Raw genomic sequence first — 16,928 nt, 5'->3', positions numbered from 1 at the left:
ATCAACTAATGCCAGAAACTCTTCCTTGATTGTAGCTAAGGAATCATTTTAAAATTAAAACACAGTTTGAACATTTGTTTTCAAAATTCTTACCTTAACAGATACTTCAGGAAGATAATGTGGATTTCTCAGCTTAGTTGTAATATAAAAGCGGAATTCGGGTGCATACTCAATAGTGGAGTCTCCAAGGCAAATGCATATAGTTCCTGACTGCTTAAATGTCTGTTTGAGCAAAAGTGGCTCTAGGATAGGATCCAGTTCTTCTCCGATATTCTCCAGTAGCACTTCAACATAACACAAAAGTTAGTAGGGCTATCTTGGCATATATATATAAAAATATATTTACAATACATACATATAATGTGTCTGTAGCATGCAAACAATAAAAACATTAATCAAATAATGTCTACAGATTAAGTTATGTTTCTTAGCATATTCAGCTAATTAAACAATGAAGCAGAGACCCGTACCTTTAATTTGTTTATTTTCTTAATTATTAGTGTATCAAATTTACAAGCAAGCAACTAAAATGTTACCAGTATTACTGCTGCCAGTGGATTAGAACAGTTTAAGGCTATATTTTTAAAAAGGGACCTAACAACAAATTAAATGCCATGTTGCATAGAAGTCATTTTAGGTACTTAAGTCTGCTTCTATTTTCACTGTAAACCTATGAGAATCTCTAAATCAAGAGAGAGGAATAATTGGCAATAAACAATCCATTTCTTTATTTGTAGTCCAGTTATCCATTAAAATATAGCTGCAGATAGAGCCATGTATTTCATTAATTTATTTACATTTGAGGGTAAAAGAGTAAAATAACTGCAGTAAAATTACTATGCAGAATATAGGAATCATTAAATGATCATAGTCTAGCAATCTAGTAAGTTATACTCTTGAAAAGCCAAATAAAAACATCATTACTTTTTAGAAATCAAATGATTTTAATATAAAAATAAAGACGTGACAAGTTTAATAGAGCAATTAAGATACCAATTAAACTGAGGATTAGAATTATATTGTGCTGAGAAGTAGCTTTGAACCTGGAGTGAGGACATCAACTATTATAGCACTAACTGGATCAAAAAGAGAAATGATTGACACTCACCAGAGTTCCATTTTTAGTTAATTGTGCCCTCTCCAGGTTCTTTTGCAATTTACACTTTCATTACTTAATAACTTACCAGGACTACCAAATTGAATGCAGTTTTCCAGTGTTGTAACAAATTGAGGGTCGCTGAGTTTGATTATATGCAAGCTATTGGCTTTTTCCATATTCTTTATCCATTTATTTGCTTGACCCTGAGGATCTATCATCAGAGGCCATCTTCTTGCATTACTAAAGGGAAAAATACAAACTTTCAAAACTGAAATAGAAGCTATTCAAATGTTTACCTCAAAGTAGATATTTTAGGCAATTTATTGACTGTTTTCATTACAACAAAAGCACGTAAGTATAAAATTGTAGTAGGCACATACTTTATTTACAAAAAATAATATCATAGAATATCCTGAGTTGGAAGGGACCCATAAGGATCATCGAGTCCAATATCCCCAATTTTTATTTATTGTTATAAAAGGCTTGAGATACATTTTATATGGTTCTTGGGGCCCTAAAATAAAAGCTAGGCATAAACAAGTAATTACAGGCATAATATGTATTTTCAATTTCAGGTAAATATCATATTTCAAAATTAAGAGCTATCATTATTTAGTTTTAAAGTGCTAATCATCTTTCCATTATTTCAAAGAGAATTTTGATTAAAGCTTTATAAAAGTGAAGTGATGGGATGTACTGTGGAAGTGCTGAATTCATTAATGTTTGTCAACTGCTTAGCCTGAGTGATTGAATTATTAATACAGTAACTGCTTACAAAAGTTACATACTACATTCATTATCCCAGCACATATCTGCTAACTTCAGGAAGTTTTGCTTCCAGACATACAATCAATCCTAACTTTAAAGTCAAGTGAAAATGTGTTGAGGTTCTTTAGCTAGTGTATTACTTCCGTTTTACAATGTTTTGTTTTTCACTTAGGCACCTGCCTAGTTGACAGCCATTAAAACCTGGTTTTTATTCTTTATACAGAAGATAGTAGCTGAAAGTCAGTAGCATTGTATTGGCAAGCATACTGGACAGAACTGAGAGGTTCTTTTTTTTAACAGTCATAATGCAAGCTTAGATGTTAAGATCTTGTACCACTTGTCAAAACAAACTGGAAAATTCTTTATAGAATATGTAGTTGTACCTATAGAATCTCCAGTACAATCTGACAGAAAAAGTACGTGACCCTCATAGAAAGATTAGCAGAATAATCTTTAGTAGCTCTGCAGAAATGCTTCTTGGTAGCAACTGATACTAGCACATTTCTTTTAAATTAGAAGAGCTGTAGTTTTTGAGGGATGATACTTCCATAACTACTGGCTATACTACAAGAAAAGTATTGAAAATTCTATTCCTTCACTTCTTGCATTTCTCATGACTTTAAAATACAGCCAAGCTGCAGAATACAATATTTACTGCTTTGTATTTCTCCTGTGAAAGCTTCCTCTTACTCCAGCATAAAGATTTGATCAACTACTAACATGTATTGTCATAAATGCTTATATATTTACTTGAAGGTTATTTTTTTCCCCTGTCTTGAGTGAAGAATTTTAGGATGTCTTAAACTGAAAAGTAATCAATCTAGCGTGCAGCATGTTTGTAGGAAAAAAAAAAAAAAAAAAAAAAAAAAAAAAGTGGTTTCATAATAGCAATCAATAAAAAGGAGGAGAATGAAAAGGTGTTATTACTCTTTCATATAAATTGAAACATTCCTGACATTTTTATTTTTATAATTTTGGTTGTTAAGCCAGCTATACAGTTTAAACAAGCTCTGCAGGAAAAAAAAAAAAAAAAGCAACAAAGAAATATAAAAATACCTATCTACCCAGGTAGTTAAATAAAAAGCATGTTATATGAAGGTATTTAATAACAAGTATTCATTGTAAGAATTTAATTATTTTTTACTCACGAGATAATGATGCCATTATCGATAGAAAACGTGTCAGAGGGTAATCCAGCAATATTCCAAGCTCTGATTTGCACCGGTTCTCCCAAGATATTTGTTAAGGAAAAATCATCAGAACAAGGAATGTCTTTTGCTTTACAAAATAATGTCCATTCTTTAGTCTGCTTCTACATAAGAAGAAAGCAAACATTAACTAAAGCTCTGTCTATTCACAAATTTTTCAAAACTATAAAAATATGTATTTTTCAACACATTTTCTGTACTAATTGCTACATACAAGATCGCTGTATCTTCAGATGTAAAGAAGATCATAATTCTATCTAAGGTGCCTAAAAATGTCTCTAAAAATGCCTTTGCATATGATTTCTATATATAAAATAGAAGTTTATTTGGTCAGAACCTTAGTATGCTTTTATTTCCACCTCAGTAGTCTTCCATACTATAGAATGCATGTAGAACAAATGCACATATTCTAATGGAAAAACAAACAAACAAAAAAACAACAATTCATTACTCAACCCTCGGGACATACATAATAAGCACTTTTCAAGACTCAGCTAACTTGACAATTTAATAACACAACGATTTACCATTTAGTGTTGCTTTTCAATGTTGTATCATATAACTCAATACAGTTGTGTAAATTATAAATTTGTATTGTGCATAATAAAAACGAAGACAGGCACCTTTAAATATGTAAACCAAAAAGCATATTCTACTAGAAAGAATGCTTCTAACAAAACACATTTTATAGAAATTTTATAGAAGTCTGTTCACATGACAGGCACAATCTTATATATGATTACATCTTATAAGTGTAAGGTCAAAGAAATATGCTATAGTATTTTAAACTATAAACTAGTTGTTGAAGCCCCAAGCAACAAAAAACAGACATGCTAAAGGAAATGGTCTAACGAGCTAGAGACATTCACAGAGATGGTGAATAAAGGATTTATCAATTTGCACAAAAAAGGTTGATATTCCAAAAGATATCATAACTTTTTACTTGTGAAAACTAGAGGGATAAAAAGAATAAGAGCAGGCAAAATGAACTGCACAAAAGTGCATCCAACAATTCTTGAGAGCTACCTTATTTATGTGAGTCTGCACAATCGTAAGAGTAAGAATTAGCAACCAGGAATCCATACCTGTTATTTCACAGAAAGAAAAAACGAAAACAAACAAACAAAAAACCTACACAGTCAGAGGAAATTAAATTATACTAAGCTTTTCATATGAAACCTATATGTATTCATTTTTAGTGAATAAGCATGTATATGTCTCTACATATCTTTTATGAATATCATCTACATTTTTATCTAGCCTTGCCAGCAACAGAGTTCAGAACCATTTCAGATATTTCACCAGAAATAATCCTACCTACCCAGACACAAAGTGAGAGTTACTTAGAATTCAGGTTATAAGCATAAAAGAGAACACTAAAAATTACATAATTGGGAACTGTAAATGCTGCTATTTATTTACACTATAAATAATCATACCATAAACTCTCATTCTAGAAATATTTAAAAGAGTAATATCAAAATATTTATGTTATGAAGAAAGCAATAGTTTGAAAAGCAGAAGTAAGGATTATATCTATATTTATGTTCAAATAAGATGCATGGATTTTTTTTCTCTCAGTTTTTAGCAACCTAGGACAATCTGGATCTGATTTTCAACAGAGAGAGGCATTAATTTCTCCAGCTAAGTTCATTGTAAGTTTTGGTGTTCAGAAAACAAAAAAAAAAGTCAAGCTAACTTTGACATCCAAAAATTGAGATACCTAAAATCAACTGTCATGTTAAAATTTTGTAGTATTCAGAATGTTTGTTTATTTCACTGGGAGTTACAAGCACATATCTGCTATATTACTGAGCTATCGTATCTTTTGTCTCTTTTTATAGAGAATTGCTCCACCTTCAGAACTTGCTTGTGTTGCTGCTGAAGCAGGAGATGATTCTGTCTTCCTCAAATTAAGGAGAATTTAGCCATTGATTGGAATAGGACTAAGCAGAGCCATGAGGAATAAAGTTACTTGCAATTGTTTTAAAGAAGAGAAGCAATCAAAAGACTATCCTTTACATAGCATTAAGTACATTACAGTACTTATAAACAAAACTCAAAATCATATGATAGTTTCAGTTCTTATAAATTCTATTAAAATATAATTAAAAATATAAACTTTATAGTAGAATAAAAATGAATTAAATTTAGATTCTTATAAAACACACAGACAAAATTACTGTGCATATTACTTGTCTGTAGCTGGATGTAAAGGCTCCTAGGTAAGCTACAATTCCTGATGAAATAAGTATATCCCCAGTCAAATTGGTGTACTTCCTTGCCAGCTCCAAAGCTGTCTCATTCCACCGAGTTTTCTCACCCCCAAGGCCTCCAATCAATTGTTCTGCTCGCTTTAGTTTTTTGCAGCATAAATCAACCTTAGGAAAAAAAAAAAAAAAAAGTTGATTATATTACATGATCACTTTAAAGATATTTTACAAACATCAAAAGCATTCAAAGGCTATTTTTCTGTGCAGGTATTTTCTACATAATTTCATGGAATAGAAAGAAAACTTTTTATTACAATGGAATTGTTTAAAGAGCAAAAACAATCTCAGTACCAACACAGTAAATTCCATAAAATTTCAGTTAATTTTTCACCTAAACTAGGAAATAAAATAGTATAAAACATGTAATTCGTAATAGCTCTGCATGTGATCTGGAAAATATTAAGTCAAGGAAATGATTGACATGTCACAAGAGAAAAAAAAAAACACCTCAGAGATCACTGTTTCTTTCATGAAAGTAGGCATGTTCTTTCCTGTGGAAAAAAAACAACATCCTTATGACTATATAATCTGTGTTTCTTTTGTAGATTTTCAACTATGCCATCCTTCCAAGTTTGTTTAGAATCTAACAAAAACATTATTTAAATATCATTTAAGAGGAATTTAATCCAGCTCTGTTAGAGTTCTTTACTATGTGGTAGAGACACATTTCAGCTGTAGGACAGGAGTAAAATGTTGCCAACTCTTGTTGCTGTTAAACTCTCTCTCTTTTCTGGCAACCACAGCAGCCAATTTACACCATGCTAACAAACTGCTCAGGTAGCTTAGTCCTCCCTTCTTCCAAACACTATCATATCAGGATACAGAAGAAACACACAAAGAGCTGAGTTTAACTACAAACAAGAATTAAGGCTCCATTTCAAATTCTGATACTATTCTTGTAACAAAACCTCATGGTGTTGTACTGTAAATCTTAGAAATAAATAAAAATGACCATCTTCAAAACACTGCCTATCTCTGCACACATAGTGGCTATTTAGCAGTCAGGAGCAGAGTTTACCATGAACGTTCTCAAAATTGTTTTGACACAGGAGGTGTAAATAAGCTTTCAAAACTTTAAATATGCTGACTTACAATTTAATAAAGAATCAAATTTTTAGTACAATCATAAAAAAATTACCACCTCACAGGAAAGCAGAGATGAGTGAGGATGCAGAAGAGGGGTATCACTAAATTCATAATATCTACATTTTTCATTATTTTAAAGCATTTATTCTTCATACTTTGCCTATTTGTAACTTCAAGACCATTATAATGAAATAAAAAACCAGTAATCTAGGAATAGGATTTGTTCAACATATTGGCAGTTAAAAGGATAAATTAATTTGAGAGAGAAAAATTTTTAAATACCTTTTCTAAAAAACAACAGAACAACAGTTCATCTTTTGCATCATATACCTGATTTTCCAAGTCAACCTTCTCCTGTTTCTTAGATTCTAGGGCCCGTTGGAGTACAGCCAATTTATCTTGAACTTCCTTCAGGTCTGCTTGTTTCTTTCTTAGGCCATCCATAGCAATCTTTAATTTTCCTTCAGCTTCATTCAACTTTAGTTTTTTTGGTGCAACATTTTTTGTCACTCTAAATAAGGCCAAAAAATAAATTAAACATCTGAAAGATACACTGTCAATCCAGGGTTAGCGTTAAAAGAATGAGCATATGAAAGATGAAGGGAAATAACTATTCAGTAGCTCACGCAACATTGTTTTAATTATTCGATGATATCTGAACACAACTGGCATTCATCACTTTTTTCTGTGCTGATACTTTCTGGCTTAAGCAGTTTCTGCAAAATTTTCTGTAATAACAGCTAATGCTTTAAAGTGAAAAAGGTTATCCTTCCAAGTTGTGTTCCCATTTGATTACAATTTAGAATCCATTATAGATTTGTGCCATTAGAAACACACACGGTTTCCCATAGGATCCTACTGGACAAAATGTCCACCATACAGCTAAATAAAAACATCATACGATGGGTGAGCAATTGGCTAACGGGCAGGGCCCAAAGGGTTATGGTAAATGGGGCTGTGTCAGGCTGGCGGGCGGTCACCAGTGGGGTCCCTCAAGGCTCCATTTTAGGGCCGGTACTTTTCAATATTTTTATAAACGATCTGGATGTAGGAATAGAAGGTATTTTGAGCAAGTTTGCTGATGACACCAAACTTGGAGGAGTTGTGGACTCGAATGAGGGCGGAAAGGCCTTGCAGAGGGATCTGGATAGGTTGGAGAGCTGGGCGATCACCAACCGCATGAAGTTCAATAAGAGCAAGTGCCGGGTCCTGCACCTGGGATGGGGAAACCCTGGCTGCATGTACAGACTGGGCGATGAGACGCTGGAGAGCAGCCTAGAAGAGAGGGATCTGGGGGTCGTGGTAGACAGCAAGTTGAATATGAGCCAGCAGTGTGCCCTGGCAGCCAGGAGGGCCAATCGTATCCTGGGGTGCATCAAGCACGGCATCGCTAGTAGGTCAAGGGAGGTGATTGTCCCGCTCTACTCTGCGCTGGTGCGGCCTCACCTCGAGTACTGTGTGCAGTTCTGGGCACCACAGTATAAAAAGGACATGAAACTGTTGGAAAGTGTCCAGAGGAGGGCTACGAAGATGGTGAAAGGCCTGGAGGGGAAGACGTATGAAGAACGGCTGAGGTCACTGGGCCTGTTCAGCCTGGAGAAGAGGAGGCTGAGGGGAGACCTCATCACAGTCTACAACTTCCTCGTAAGGGGGTGTCAAGAGGCAGGAGACCTTTTCTCCATTAACACCAGTGACAGGACCCACAGGAATGGGGTTAAGCTGAGGCAGGGGAAATTTAGGCTGGACGTCAGGAGGGGGTTCTTCACAGAGAGGGTGGTTGCACACTGGAACAGGCTCCCCAGGGAAGTGGTCACTGCACCGAGCCTGTCTGAATTTAAGAAGAGATTGGACTGTGCACTTAGTCACAGGGTCTGAACTTTTGGGTAGACCTGTGCGGTGTCAAGAGTTGGACTTGATGATCCTTAAGGGTCCCTTCCAACTCAGGATATTCTATGATTCTATGATTCTATATTAAGTTACACACACACTGTACACAAAAGAGAGAGAGAAAAAAAAAAAAAAAAAAAAAAAAGCTTTTCATATCCAACTATCTATTTTCCAGTTTTGAGGACTTTGAGGATTTCAATCTTTTCCACTGATGCTTTCATGAGGAAAATACTGGAAGCATCATACTAATCGAAAACATACTATCTTTCCAAAAGAAAAAGAAAAAGGGAAACGAGAAAACATGCTAGAATGTCCTAGATCAACTGAAACGGTATTCCCTAAGTATTAGCCTCAGAACTAGTGAATCCCCTCTCTTGCTGGTAAGTTACCTTTAAGGTCCACATTTTTAGTTAATTTTCTTTCTGAAAATAGGCCTTTATAATATTTAAAGTTATTCAAAACTTTACCAAATGTGCATTTACTCATCTTGTTTGTCAAGTAACAAACATCCTTTTTTTGCAGTTGTTCAGGGGTGAATTTCCAAAACACTGGGGGTGCCAACTGCTCTAGATGCCTGCCCATATCCTCCCATACTCCCTGCCACCCACAACTGTACTGCCTCCGGGCAGATCTCCGGATGAGCTTCCTAAGTAGTTGTTTAACTTTAAGCAGAATCTGAAGTGCATTCAGGAGGCAGAACAACAAGACTATGCTGGTCTGAGTATCCCAAGGATATTCAATATCTTGGAGAGCTATTGTAATAAGCTCGGAGGATAAGAGGGTGGTGAAGGAGGAAGGGAGAGTGATCCAGGAGGATACAGGGGTGGTGAAGGAGAAAGGGAGAGTAATCAAGTAAGAAAAAATATCTTCCCCTTTCCCCTCCACAGATTGACTCCCTAATGGAAAAAAACAATAGGTATAATTGCTAATAGTTTCCAAGATACAGTTTCCAAAGTACAGAGTCGACAATGTTACTGAGTACAAATACCAAGTTAGAGTCATGACCAGATATCTCATCGTCTCATAAGCCATTGCTACAACACTCAGTACCATAATGATCTGAAACCAGGGCCCGGAGAGGATAAACAACATGACAGAGAGCAAATACGGAAAATAATGTACTATAATACTCAATTTGGAAAACAGGCGCAGCAGAGTTGAGATTAAAGCAATCAGCATTATGACAAGTGACTATTAAGCAGGTCTAATACTTGCACCAATTTTAGTTTAACACACTCTGGTCAGATCTGCCATTATCTGCATGTACTACATACCATGATTCAAATTTCAAATTACAAGTTGGCCTTAGTCATCCCAATACTGATTTACTGTTAAATGGGGGTTCCTAATGTTTCAAATTAGGAAACATCATCAAAAATAAGCACACTTTTTTCAATGCATCAAGTACAATGTGTAACCAAAAATATTCTTCAGGCTTGATATTACTCTTAGAAGTTTCCAAAGACATTTCAATAATGCCTCTGTCACTATGCAGCTTTCTAAAAGGTTAACTTTATTTGCTAACTGAACATATTGCTCCCATGCCTTCTCAGAAAAGTCTAGAACTGAAAATCAGGCTCTACACCTTAACATTGGTATCTGACATGAGTGAATGTTTATTTGCTCAAATTTCCCACTGGTAAGAATTAATTTCAGATCTCTTTTGGTATTAAAATAAACTGATATTTTTAATCAAATTTATTTTAACTATTTTTATACATACTTACGTATCATAAAACTCCATGGCTATGACCCATTTGCACAGACCCTCTGCTGCTGTGGAAGCATTTCGAATCTTGTCTGGTACAAACTCAGGATTTGTAAGATACTGTTTTCTTATGATAGCCATGTAAGCTGGGGGAATGTTATCCTTGTCATATTCATGAAGAGACTGAAGAAATCTTATGTCACCCAGAAGTCTCTTAGCTGGACCCCAGAAATCCTCAATTTTTCTTCCAGAACCTGCTGGATCTGGAATCCTATCTGCCTTTATTCCCTTAAGGATGCATATAGCTTCCATTACAAGCTTGACGCCAGCAGGAGGACTCTTCATGGACTTAACTACTGTAATATCCTTAAAAACAGGCAAATAAACAAACAAAAAGAAAGAAACAAAAGTACAACCTTTAGTAGTTTATAGATATATATAATTTTCTTTTAGAAATATGTTTATTTCATTTTTTACTACTCTACTTCTTTCTTTAAGGTGTTATTCAGGTTAAACATTGACATTTAAACAAAAAGACATGAAACCTAGTCAACAATCAGTGTAGAGGAGAAAAAAATACATCTCATCTGTAACTCATTTTTAGTTGTACAGTTTCTGCACCTAAGTCAAAAGCGGGCATTTGCACTTCAGTCATAAATTCAGATACTCCAACTCTACACTTCAGTTCAGGCTCTAATATGATACTTTCAAACTTAAAGAATCACTTCAGCAGTGTATTAGTAAATTTAAGATAGCATAAGTTAAAAATTGCGTTCAGCACAGAACTAAACATCTATACACTCCAAGTATAGAAATAAATCGATTCTGGTCAGTTATTAAATTTCCAGAGTGAAATGAATGAGGGAAGAAACAACTGAAAGAAAGAAAAACACTGGGAAACAATTTTTCCTTTTTTTGGTGATGCAGCTTCTCTCTTCATTCACCAGTAATGAAAAGAAAACAGGATATGAATAAGCAAAGTTTTAAATGCAAATATAGAAAATAATATAAAAGAATTAAACAATTCTACACACAGTGCACAACCAATTAAACAGAAGGTTAGTAAACTAACTAGTTTATGGGCACAATCTGCAACCTATTTCCTGCTCTGCTTATCATGAGAGGAGTGTAGGGTGAATCAAAGAGTTTTGTCTAAGTACTGTAAGCTTTCCTACACACACTTTTTTGGTATGTGTGTCCATTTTCATCATGATATTTAATTACGTTTTAAGGAAAACCTCCCTTTTCTTTCCACTGGAAGTTCCTACTGCATTTTTTCTTTTGTATTATAATATTCCTTTCTTTGATGATACACTAGGCATTCACAGCAGCTAAGAAAATAATTACTAAATTGGCCTTCAAAGACTTGTTCTTGTTTTGTTATTCACAAGTATAATTGCCTTGAAGTGACTAAGTCATGTACTATTTTCACAAACCATGCTAATGATCTGATAATGGCCTAATCTAAAACTTTTGATACCAAAAAATAACTGTATGTAACAAAATAACTGGTTTCCAGCCAGGATTTCCTTGAAATTATTTGAAAATTCTCATTTTAACAACAATAGCTGAAGTACACATAGTCCACCCTCATTTTTACAATCTGGGAAACTTCTTTTCATCCTGCCATGGTCAAAATATTATTTAGGCAAGGAAGACTATAAAACCTGAAGTGTCTTCCTCCAGTGTCATACTCTTAAGAAGAGTATGTGTTCTTAACGCAGGGAGACACAGAATTACAACTTTGATTTCTAGACTCTGAAAGACTGGCTATAGAAATAATAGACGGGCTGGCGGGTTCTGAATAAGAAAATGAAAAGTATAGTTTTTGTAACTTCTCTATTGTTAACTCAGAATATTTTTTATAACTATGAATTTTGAAATACTTAGAATATTTGATCCTAAAGCTCATAAAAATATAGCCTTACAGCTTTTTGGCTAGAAAAAAAATAATAAAATAAAAATGAAAGGTTTCAAGAAGTTTAGAAATTATAAAAGTTTGTGTTCATTGGAATCATGTAAAATATGAAAAGACATATAAATTCGTGCTTTTGTTTCTCTGAATACCTCTCTAGTGCATAAATACATACTGTTAGAAATACCTGTGCAGTTAGAGTGTCAAGGGCAGCCAGAGCAGCTTCTAAACAAGGCATGGCTTGAGCTAAGTCAGCATCGCAATCATCTTTGATGGCTTTGGCAGCCATAGCTTGTTCATTTGCTACCGCTTCATCAGCTTTCACAATTTTTTCAGTTTTGGCTACTTCAAGGGACTCTTTTTGAATAACTACCATCATCTCATCAACTTGCTTGCTAGCTTCCCGTAACTGAGGTTGCAGAGCTTCCAGCTCAGACTGCATTAAGGCTACCTGGGATGCAGCAGAGTTCAGTTTCTCCAAGCCAACTTCATATCTTCTTTTCATTTCCATCACCTTACTGAAAGAAACACACCACTATATTATGAAGATATTTTATCAGTACTTGATCACTTCATTCACTGGAACCCATTCCCCAGATTTCTCACTACTCGGAATAAGCAAATTCTCTGCCATGCTTGTTCAATTTGCTGAACAAACAGTAAACATAGCAGGGGTTACTTGAGACCTGTTCACCTGTTCTACCATGCCTACTCAGAAGTCGGGACACAGATAAATACATTGTCACATAAAGATAAATAAGTGATTATTAAGCTCTTGCCATTTTGTTGGCAGGAGCTAAAAAAAATCAAGATGACACAGTAGTTAACAGACAAGAAAAGGAGTAGGAGGAAATTATTAGTTGAGGTGAGGTTGGAACAGTATTAGTATAATTGAGAAAAATCATTTTAGCAACAGGATGTGAATGGCTCTGAGGACAGCCAACTGTTAAGAAATTCCAAAGACATTAGGTCATTATATTCAAGATTATATTCCTTTATTCCTGGAATTTCTTGCTGCACAAAGCGCTTCACACAGCCCTGCTGGTCAAATTAAGCACTTGTCCTAATTGTCATGGCAGTGTCCTACCGGTGGGAATAAAATGAAAGGAAAGGAACTTCATCTTAGCATCCATGAGAGTAGAACAGATGTGCATATGCATATGGAGGTCCTTTACGCACAGATAAAGCACAGCTGTACCCTACTAGCAAGCCAATGGCACCTAGCAACTCAGAAGATGGAGATATCCTCCAACAAATCTCAGAGAAAGTAGGATGCATTAATTATTCTGGCAGCATAATATATATATAATCAACATACAGCTACACTAGGGATGCTAGAAGTGTTCTAATGCAAGAATATTTTGCAGGCATCAAGTCACACCTTTTGTCCAAGAAGCAAGTACATGTCCTAGGAATATATTTAATCCATGTACAATTCTATCAATTTAAATTTACTAGAAACAATTAATTTGTTTTGTTCAGATTAACTATAGGAAATAGAAAATAATATTTTGAGAACTTGGGTTCCATTAGAAAAGTTCATAAATACAAATCCTTACGTCCGCTTCTTTTCAAGTAGAGTTTTAAAAGTGGAGATCAGTTCCAAGTACGAAGTAGGTGTAACATAGTTGCGTCTTTGCAGTTCCACATGGAATGAGTCAGATAAAGCAATGGTAGATGTATGAAAGCTTTTACACATATCAATACACCCACTTCGAGTTTCTTCGGACATTTCGACATCTTCCAAGAAGCGAGAAGCAACTGCTTCTAATGCATCTTCAGGCCATGTCTGAAACAAATGAATTCAGTACTTCATACTCATAGATCTCAAAATATTTTTTTTTAAAAAAGCATCTTTACTCCCTTTCATAGATGAAGACACTAAGGCATAAAGAAATGCCCTGATCCATCATTATCAAACAGGATAATAACAGTACAGGAAACAATTCAAATATCTAGGATCTAGAGATTCAGTTCAAGGATACCAGCTTCTTTCATCCAGAATAACTACTTTTAGTGTAAGAAAAATTTTGCATTTTCAATGTATCCATAGGGGTGTATGACTGTCTCTGTTCTTCCTTTTCAAAATAATGTTTAAAGATATGGTAGGACCTTTTAAAACTTGATGAAATTTAATTACCTCAGATTCTTTAAATCCAACTTCTTTAATATTATGTATGAAGCCTTTTTTATATAACATGCAGATGGAAAAAAATCCTACTGCAGAGCAGTGGGGAAAAATCTATCTTTGACAGAGATTTCAAACTTTTTTTGGACCACAGATTCTGGTACTCCTTATAATAGAATAAAATAATAGATATTTAAATCTATAGTGTCTACAGTACTGTGCTCATCCATTTATACTTTTATACTGCATCCTGATATTTATTTTCTCGATGATTTTGCAGTTAAGACGATTCTAATTGTGCAAACAATTTAAAATATGACACTAAGAAAATCTAAGGTATTTTTCATTGTTAACTTGACCAAAGAGAATTACTTAACAAAAAGGGTTGAAGTCTGTTTCTATTGCATTTCCCTTAGAAAAAAACAAGCCCAACATTTTTTATTTTTATTTATTTATTTTTTTTTTTACCTGAAACCAATCTAGTGTGCAGCAGTTGACAAGAGCTGGAAATTTACGAAGGCGATTACGGAAAGCATCTCCAATAGGACTCATTGCCAATACTATATGAAGCTGATCTCGGCAGCGATCAACAAACATGTTAAAAAGAGCTATAGGACTGCCATCAGTCTGTTTTGCCCTGTCCCGTTGGCGATCTATTTGACGCATTTGTTCACAAATTTCTTGTTTCTCATCTACTGCATAGAGATTTGGCACTTCACCTGCATTTAGTAAGTTGTTAATGTCTTCTAAGAATGACTCTTTTTTTATCTGTGTATCTGTGAACAAGAAAACTCCCTGCATTTCTGCTTCGGTAGATTTTCTTAGTATGACTTTTAAGTCTTTGTGCCACTCATTGATACCATAACTTTTAGTTATTTCAACCTGAAAAAGGTTGTACTCAGCCATATGGGCTGCTAATCGAGTAAGAGATTGTCGACCGCTCCCTCCAACACCAACAAGAAGGGCATGGCTGCGAGGCTGTTTCAGAATGCGGGAAATTCTACAAATATGTTCTATAGCAAATTGGAACAAGACAAGCTGCATTGGCTTTCTGCTCAAGTTATTAAACTCTTCGAGGTGACTCTCTACAACTAATCTCAGCTGATCCACATCACTAATCTCCCTGTATTTAGTGTCATCTCTCTTAGGGTCATGAAAATCACAAAACATTAAGCTACGTAAGTCATCTTCTTCCACTCTTCCATCGTTATTGAAGTCCAGATTCTGGAAAAGTTCATGAAAATCTTCATGTAAATCATCTTTCACTACTTCTTGGATAAATCCAACAAGCCAAGCCCTATCAGGATTATCCACCAAGCGATCATAATACACTCTAAGAACCTGTAAGATAAAAATGTAATTCTTTTAATAGTTGCTTCTGCTCTTGAATTTATATTTTTTTAATCAAGATAAAATAAATACCAATCTGCAAAAGATTATATATTGAATAATATATATATATTAAACTTTACAGAAAAAATAAATAGATATTTAGAATCAATCTGAACAGTTGGGACAAGTAATATTATTTTGGAATTAAAGTGAAAGTCTGTATGGAAATATATACACACTACACATTTATTAACATATTAGATAAATGTATAAAAGGCTGCTGCAAAGTGGAAGGGAGTATGTTGATCTTTCTGTATACTGCAAGATAGGACAAGATACAGGATTGTATTTCAGAAAGGAAGACTGCAGTTGGATATTAGAACATCTTTTTGATGAAGAAGATAGCGAACAGCATGAATAGATTTCCTGGAATAGGCAGTTGTATTCATACTTAGAGAACTCTAAGAAATTTCTAAAAAAAAAAAAAAAAAAAAACAACAAAAAACCTTCAAAAGTTACTTGATCTTTCTCTGTGATCCTGCTTTGGGGAAGTATAGTGAACCACATGATCACCACAGATTTCTGCCACGGTCACTTTATTTTGATTTGATTCTGTGAACTACTGCTAAATATTTAATAAGCAACAATTACCAACAACCTTGCTTTCTTATAAACCAGGAGAGGGAATACAAAAAAAAAACAACAACAACAACAAAAAACTAGATACCACCTATTTGGAGCATTCTCTTGCCTCAAAAAAAGTATGGTTCACTTGATGTTCTCTAGAGTGTCTGTCCTATTATGACTGAAAAATTAGGAAACACTTGCTGAAAACAGAAAGATCAGGACCATACTTTAGATTACTAAAATTAGATTTTAGATTACTAAAATAGATTACTAAAAAGTGGGGACCATACTTTAGATTACTAAAATTTCCCATGACCCAGGACTGCTTGCTGTTCTTCTCACCATTAATTTCTGTTTTGGGGGAGGAAGAAGAGAAGAAATGGAAAGGACTGTGCAGACATTCAAAGCTGCAGAGAGCATGTAATCACATGAAAGTGAAGGAATCAACAAACAGTCAGCTTGTCTCCTGAGAGAAGATTCATACTCCTGTCTCATGAATGTAATATCAATTTACAGCTGCTAGCCAATGCAAAATAATATTACAAAATCTTTTATACACAAATCTGCATCTTTTTCTTATTTACAATAAATATTATTTTTTAGTATTAGGTGATTTACCTCATGAACCCAAAGACGTTTCATCATTGCTGTGGATTCTGTTGTTTCAGGCCTTGACAGGCAAACACCTTGAATAACACGTGAAAAATCACGAAGATTGAACAAATAGTGTGATTTGGCTGGAGTAGGAAGCAGATTCTTCATAGCTGCTTTATACATACGCATGGTTCCATTAATAATTTGTGGAGTCAATTCTACATATTGTGATGGAAAGCTATAACTGACAAGTTATAAAAGATGATAAGAACAAGGTGAATCTCACAATTCCATCATATGAGC

The 16,928-nt window shown here is 34.5% G+C and overlaps 1 protein-coding gene across 1 annotated transcript in view; it reads right to left on the bottom strand.

Annotated features, from left to right (window-relative positions):
* The window catches only part of DNAH7 (dynein axonemal heavy chain 7), a gene marked incomplete at its 5' end in the record, with an annotated part of 109,270 nt that overhangs the window by 28,443 nt on the left and 63,899 nt on the right, over positions 1-16,928 (bottom strand). The window contains 10 exons of the mRNA XM_082763209.1: positions 94-284; positions 1,185-1,339; positions 3,016-3,179; positions 5,271-5,456; positions 6,765-6,945; positions 10,049-10,395; positions 12,132-12,462; positions 13,504-13,733; positions 14,541-15,413; positions 16,650-16,869. Coding sequence (XP_082619335.1) covers positions 94-284; positions 1,185-1,339; positions 3,016-3,179; positions 5,271-5,456; positions 6,765-6,945; positions 10,049-10,395; positions 12,132-12,462; positions 13,504-13,733; positions 14,541-15,413; positions 16,650-16,869 — 2,878 coding nt within the window. The remainder of the gene's footprint in view (positions 1-93; positions 285-1,184; positions 1,340-3,015; positions 3,180-5,270; positions 5,457-6,764; positions 6,946-10,048; positions 10,396-12,131; positions 12,463-13,503; positions 13,734-14,540; positions 15,414-16,649; positions 16,870-16,928) is intronic.

The sequence above is a fragment of the Aythya marila genome (genome assembly GCF_965140915.1).
Source record: "Aythya marila genome assembly, chromosome: 6".
NCBI lineage: Eukaryota > Metazoa > Chordata > Aves > Anseriformes > Anatidae > Aythya > Aythya marila.
Note: the sequence above shows the minus strand (reverse complement) of the source record. Positions and strands in the feature narration are given on the sequence as shown.